Source organism: Scleropages formosus, chromosome 11 (genome assembly GCF_900964775.1).
Source record: "Scleropages formosus chromosome 11, fSclFor1.1, whole genome shotgun sequence".
In the NCBI taxonomy this organism is placed as follows: domain Eukaryota; kingdom Metazoa; phylum Chordata; class Actinopteri; order Osteoglossiformes; family Osteoglossidae; genus Scleropages; species Scleropages formosus.
This window is the reverse complement of record NC_041816.1, coordinates 26,147,483-26,154,501: the sequence shown is the minus strand read 5'-3', so window position 1 is coordinate 26,154,501 and position 7,019 is coordinate 26,147,483. Positions and strand designations below refer to the sequence as shown.

Genomic DNA, 7,019 nt, shown 5'->3' with positions numbered 1-7,019 from the left:
GTGTGTGTGTGTGTGTGTGTGTGTCTACCCTATCTAGGGTGTACCTTTACTACTCTAGTGCCCTGCACTTCTACGATAGGCTCCAGACCACTGTGAACCTGATTTAAACAAGGCGCTGACGGTAGCGAGTATTTCCACACAACCCCATGATACTGTAATATACCCTGTAATGTAAAGAAAAGTAAAACATCAGCCAGTTACCATTTTTGCTCTTGCACCAAAAGTAATAAAGACCAGTGCCAGTAGAAACGGCTCCTGCCACCAGCAACAACGGGAAACGAGCAGAATCTGAAGAGGAAAAAGAAAGTAAAATCAAGGACATTCAGTTTTACTGTCAATGTCTTCATCATCATTTTTGTCAGTTATTTATGGATTTATTTGTTTATTCTCTTGTGTAATGCCACTGCTAGAAGGAATTAGCAATTCAGACAGTACTAAATTGTAAATTATTTTAATTGTCTCTATAGCTTCCATAGCTTTATTTCTGTCCATAAATACCTTGATTTTGCATGACAGCATTTTCCTTTTAGTTTATAAGGTCATAATGTAGATGTACAATATTTTGCAGATTGATCGTTTACGTCACTCATGTCCAGCACCTCAGCATTCAGTGCACAAGCACATATTATTATGTACGTTTACTTTTCCTTTTAAGCTGCATTTTTAATTTTCAATTGCAATTATAAGGGCCTACCGGAGCTTGTACACACACCTACAGGGAAGCTGCAGGTAAGAAATACAGGTGTACTATGTGCACAGTGTCATTGCACTCTGCAGTGTAATATGAATGTATACCATGTATACCATGTCCATTACATGATGCACTGCATGAAGAAGTGTTACCTTAGAAAGCGTAAAAATAAATGTAGCACGTACTTCCAAATACTAGGGTAATTAGGTGAGAACAGCTCAAGGACAGCATACCTGATATATTCATTAAAGTCTGTGCATTCTCTGTTTCTCTTTAAATATGAAATCTATTAAATAGTTAAGTATGAACTGCTGTCTGCTTGCCAGTAAGGGCTTTTACAGACTGGCATATGTGTCTTCAGCACACTGAGTGTGTATCTGTGTTTGTTGTGCTTGTTGCCATGGTTCCAGCCACGTGATCATTCGGGGGATCTGTGACGTCACTGAGTCACGTGGCCACTTCACTCGCGGACTCTGTAAGGGCTTGTAACACCTGTTGTGATATAAACACAGATTTAAATATGTTCCAGCAAATTTTTAACATAAAAAAGGGACTGGAAAAAAATCAAAAGAAAAAATGTGTTTAAGAAAAAATTTTAAAAAGCAAAAAAATACGCCGTGAACTTATTTCACTTAGCTTAGGTACTGCTATTCATTTACTCATCTGTTTTTTGTACTTAAATATAAAAACAACATATTATTATTATTATTAGTATTATTATTATTATTATTCTTGTTGTTGTTGCTGTTGCTGTTGTTTTTTTTATATAATGTATATCTTAAATTCCTGTTAAAAACAGTCTACATGTACTGTATCTAAGGAGAGGGTTGTGTATTGAAGGTATTTGAAATGTGTAAATGTGAATATGTGAATGGGTGAATGCCCTGTGACACACTAGTATACTGTGAAGAATTTACTCTGTTTTTTTACATACTATGGCTCCTTGCACTGGTCCCAGACCACCAGGAACCTAAATATGATTAAATAATGAAACACATGAATCAGAGAAAGCTCATAAAGCTGTGCAGGGATGTGAATGGAGACATGTGACAAACTGATAAATCCTGATAGTTCTGGATAACCTGTCCACTGATTAACGATTCTATCTACTGTCAGTGATGTCTACTAATTTTGATATCTAGTGAGAATGATGTCTACTTGTAGTGGTGTCTGCTGATGGTGATACGGACTGATACCGATATCTAGTGATGGTGATGTGTACTGATAGTGACATCTGTTAGTTATATTAGCTGTTAGTGCTATGTAATGATAGTGTGTCTACTGATAGTGGTATCTCCTGATCCTAAAATAAACTGATACTGATATCTACTGATGTCTACTGATAGTGATTTCTAGTGATTGTGATGTCAGCAGCAAAACTGAGAAATCAGATGGACGACCGCTACCGCTCCCACACCAACCTCCATCATCAAGTGCTGCCACAATCCCAGCGATGGACCCCCCCCCCCAGCTCGCCACGCCCATGTGCTATGATGGCAATCCAACCTAAGTGTCAGGGCTTCCTGCTGCAATCTGAGCTGGTTTTCTCCAGCCTTCCGCATATTTATCAAACGGATTCCAGTCATGTGACTTACCTTGTGTCGGTGCTCGCCGGCCCAGCTTTGGACTGAGCTACCGGCGGTTTGGAAACATTGCTCGCCCATGTCTTATGAACAATCCAAAAAGCAATTTGAGGCGGGTCATCCCGTTGCTGGAAAGGGGGCCAGCAGTTGTCTGCTGACTCTGCAACAGGACAACCGGTCTGTCACCGAATACTCCCTTCAGTTCCGGACCCTTGCCAACAAGACCCGGTGGAATGCGGTGGTGCAAGTGGCATGTTTTCAGCAAGATCTGAACCCCCGAATCCAAGCCAAGCAAGCTTACCAAGGTGACGATTGGACCTTGGATCAGTTTACCGAAAATGTTATTACCCTGGACAACTTGGCCCAAGAATGCCTCCAATGCCCCTGGCATGTCCTGACAGACTCTAGGCCTCTCTTCGACCCCCCCCCAGAACCAATGCAAATTGGCTGAGGATGCCTGACCCCTCCCGAGAGACAAAGGCGACTTATTGAGGGCCTTTACCTCTACCCCCGGCCGGTTCTGGATGGCATGCCCTGAGTGACTCTCTTTAGGACCCCCCCCAAGTACAGCAACGGATAAGTGACCCCTTCCATCTGGCCTTCCAGCTCACAGTGCCGAATGTCTTGTCATGGGTGTCAACCGGGTAACTGCACAAGTGTTTGTGGATTCCGGGGCAGCCAGTTGTCTTATGGACACAGATTTTGCTAACTCACAGGGTATTCCCACCCGTAACTGTGATGTAATGTTATGAGTTAGTGCACTCGATGGACAAATGCTAAGGACAGGTGTTGTGGAGTTCTACACCAAGTCCTTGGGACCCCAAGTAGGGGCTTGTCACAAGGAAAATCATTATTTTTTTTCTCATTAAGTCCCTTGACAACTGGATTATCCCGGTGTATACCTGGCTGGCCCAAACTGATCCAGTATTTTCTTGAAGCACTGGGGAGCTTGTCCCTTGGGGAGCACAGTGTGCCACCTCCTGTCTAGCACTGCCCTGTAGAACCACCTTGATTGAAAGCCCTGAGCCTGCAAACCTGTGGTTGTGCCGGAGGAGTACAAAGACCTTAAGGAGGTCTTCAGGAATGGAAGGGCATCTGCTCTTTCCCCGTATTGGCTGTGGGACTGTACCATTGACCCCTTGCTGGGGACCTCTCCTCCAAGAGGCCAAGTTTCTTGTTTTATTGTCGCTACCAGGGCAAAGGGCCACGGAGGAGTATGTGACTAAGGCACTAGCTTCAGACGTTATTAGACAGTCTACTTCACCAACCTCAGCAGAATATTTTTTATACGGAAGGATGGGGGGCCTTGCCCTTACAGAGACTACCATGGAATTATCAAAATAACAGTAAAACACCCATATCCCTTGCTCTTGATCACTGCAGCATTAGAACAAGTCCATAGAGTTTGGTGTTCACCAAATTAGACCTGTGTATTGCTTACAACCTGATCCTCATTAAAGAATAGTAGGGTAGTCACACACGGTAATAGTCACACAATGAACAACATTTAGAGCTAACAATTAACTGGAAACTCCTGTCTTGGGACTGTGCCAATTCTGAGTAGTCTTGACAAAATCACCACAGTCTGGCTACAGCTTGGAATGACGTACTTACTGGTGGATTCCATACATTTTGTGTCTTCAAAATCTGGTTACAGCTTCAGATTGCCAGGAATATTGATTTGTTTTTATTCAAACATGAAACATTTCTTTGGTATGCTAGTTAAACAGTGGTTTTAGACAAAGTGACTGTACTTTGAAGAGTATTTGTTTTGTTTCTATCCCTTTAAATGAATAAATTTGAAATTTAAATGCTGTCGTTGTATCTGTAAGTTGAATGTAATATACACACACACACACACATTTTCAGAACCGCTTGTCCCTTACGGGGTCACGGGGAACCGGAGCCTACCCGGCAACACAGGGCGTAAGGCCGGAGGGGGAAGGGGACACACCCAGGACGGGACGCCAGTCCGCCGCAAGGCACCCCAAGCGGGACTTGAACCCCAGACCCACCGGAGAGCAGGACTGGGGTCCAACCCACTGCGCCACCGCACCCCCTCTGAATGTAATATATTTTTTGCTAAATCTTTGTGTTTTACATAAACCATTACAATAATTAACAATAACTTGTTATTAAGTTATTAATCTATAAAGGGACTGTTATTAAGTGCAGCTCTTCTATGTGATCTTTAAGTCTTTAAGTTGAGCTTTATTGTCATTCCACTACATGTGTGGACATACAGTGGGACGAAATGTCGTGTCTCGCAGGACCACGGTGCTGTGTAAATAAGCATAAATATAAACATACAACACTAGACATAAGGAAAGCTTTTAGACCTACATAACTAATTAATAAGTCAGTATCTGAAATTAGTGCAAATATACATATACTATAAACAGTTAACTATACAATACAAGTACTTACATAATAACTGTACATGATATTGTGATATCTAGAGCGTAGGGTACTTTTGGTTATGTAAACTTTTTAGAGATTTATAACAAACACAGACGGAAATGTAAACTCCAGTAACAGGTAAGTTTTCAGAGGCACTTCTTACCCCAGTTGTGCGCTAATAGGAACTCATGTTGTTTGCAATATCTGTACTACACTGACACACTGAGTCTCTGTCCTCAGATGATGTGACTCTGGACCCAGACACAGCACACCCCAAACTCAGGGTTGATGAAGATGGGAAATCTGTCTCAGGTGTGAACAAGAATCTACCTGTTGAACCCAACAAGAAGAGGTTTGAAGACAATCTATGTGTCCTGGCTAAGGAGGGATTCATCTCTGGGAAACATTACTGGCAGGTTGAGGTGCGAGACAAGACTGCCTGGTACATCGGAGTTGGCAAAGAGGACAAGGACACGAAGGAAGTTTTCACCCCTGAGGAAGGATACTGGATTTTACTTTATTCATCACCTGACAAGTTCTGTGCTACCACTGCTCCAGAAACACACCTCCCTGTAGCCCTGACACCTCAGAAAGTGGGAGTGTTTATGGACTATGAGAGGGGTCACATTTCCTTCTACAATGTAGACGAGAGAAGTCATATCTACACCTTCACTAGTTCATTTAAACAAAAGCTCTTTCCATTCTTTGGAACATGTTTAAGATGTAAACACCCACTCGTAATATCTCCTGTGGAGTAAATAAAGACTCCAGGATTGACTGTAGTTTGTATGGATTATGGTAATATTCAATAAAACCTGCTATGGCAACATGTTTTCAAATTAATTTAGCAGCAGATGAAGTTTGCTAGGGGGAGGGTGTGGTGGTGCATTGGGTTGGACCAGGTTCTGCTCTCTGGTAGGTCTGGGGTTCGAGTCCCACTTGGGGTGCCTTGCGACGGACTGGAATCCCATCCTGGGTGTGTCCCTTCCCCCTCCAGCCTTACGCCCTGTGTTGCCGGATTAGGCTCCGGCTTTCCACGACCCGTATGGGACAAGCGGTTCAGACAATGCCTGTGTCTGTGAAGTTTGCTAGGGGGATGGGGTGATGCAGCAGGTTTGGCTCATGCCTGCTGTGTTATGGGCCTGGGGTTTGAGTCCCACTTGGGGTGCCTTGTGATGGACTGGCATCCTGTCCTGGGTGTGTCCTCTCCAGCTTTCCACCCAGTCTTGCTGTGTTAGGCACTAGTTCACCGCAACCCTGCTTGGGACAAGCAGCTTCAGTCAATATGCTTGTGTAAAGTTTGCTATATACTGCAGAAAACTAAAGAAATAAAATTTTATTAATTTATCATTCTCAACTTCATGTTGTTTGGTTTCAGAAGTGAGCAGAAATTCATAAAGTTTCAGAAATCTTAAATTGTGTGAAGTGCCTTTGATATGTTGTTTATATGTGTTCATTTTTTATTGTGTGTAGTTTTCAAATAAAATATTTCAATATGGGCAAAATGGTCTTCATCTGCCATGCAGTTAAAAGATTCAATGGATTGTAGGTTAGGAGGAGAACACCCTAGATGGGGCACCAGTCCATCATGGAGTAGCTACACACACACACACACACACACACACACACACACACACACACACACACACACACACACACACACACACTCTCTGTCTCTCTCTCTTCTGCCCTGCAGAAGAACTTAATTGCATATTTACCCTAAAACCCTTGGTTGAAAAAGAAAAGGTAGGCAGATACTGAAAATATTTTATTGTTCTGATAAGAGCTGAAAATAGTTATATTTATATTTGAAGAATATTTGAATAGGGATAACAGTAACACGTGTGTAAAAGAAATACAGACTTACCAATATCTGTTTATTACAATTAAACATCACAAACAAGATTGATCTCATTATACAGTACTTTGAATTAAGTGAAATGAACTGGTTGAATCTCCATGTGCTGTAAAATATAATTGACAGAGTAACAAAATCGAAAGAGGAGGTAGCGTAACTCTAGTAAAACAAGTAACGGTGTGGTCATAGTTTTTACCTTGATAATTTAATAAATCTGTTAAAATTATAGCTGGCCTTGTGCCCATAAAGTTACAGAAATCTTAAATTGTATCAACATATGTGCTTTTAATATGTCATTTCTGATGAGTTCATTTGTTCATGTTCTTGTTTGTTTTTTATAGACTGCATTAAATACTGTTAGTCTCATGACCTATCAATATTCAATAGCCCCTGCAAGGATTTTGCTAATAAGAACTTCTTTAATTTTTTTCAGATGTACTTATAAAATCTCAAGATGTGAGTGTAGAGCAAAAAAGTCATTAAAAGT

At 41.7% G+C, this 7,019-nt stretch overlaps 1 protein-coding gene across 1 annotated transcript; it reads left to right on the top strand.

Moving 5' to 3' along the window:
* The first annotated feature begins 2,353 nt into the window (after positions 1-2,353).
* Positions 2,354-5,432, top strand: LOC108940948 (E3 ubiquitin-protein ligase TRIM39-like). The gene is made up of 2 exons (XM_018763349.2): positions 2,354-2,579; positions 4,915-5,432. The coding sequence occupies exons 1-2, from the start codon at positions 2,354-2,356 to the stop codon at positions 5,430-5,432; spliced, it is 744 nt and encodes a 247-aa protein (XP_018618865.2).
* The last annotated feature ends 1,587 nt before the right edge of the window (positions 5,433-7,019 follow it).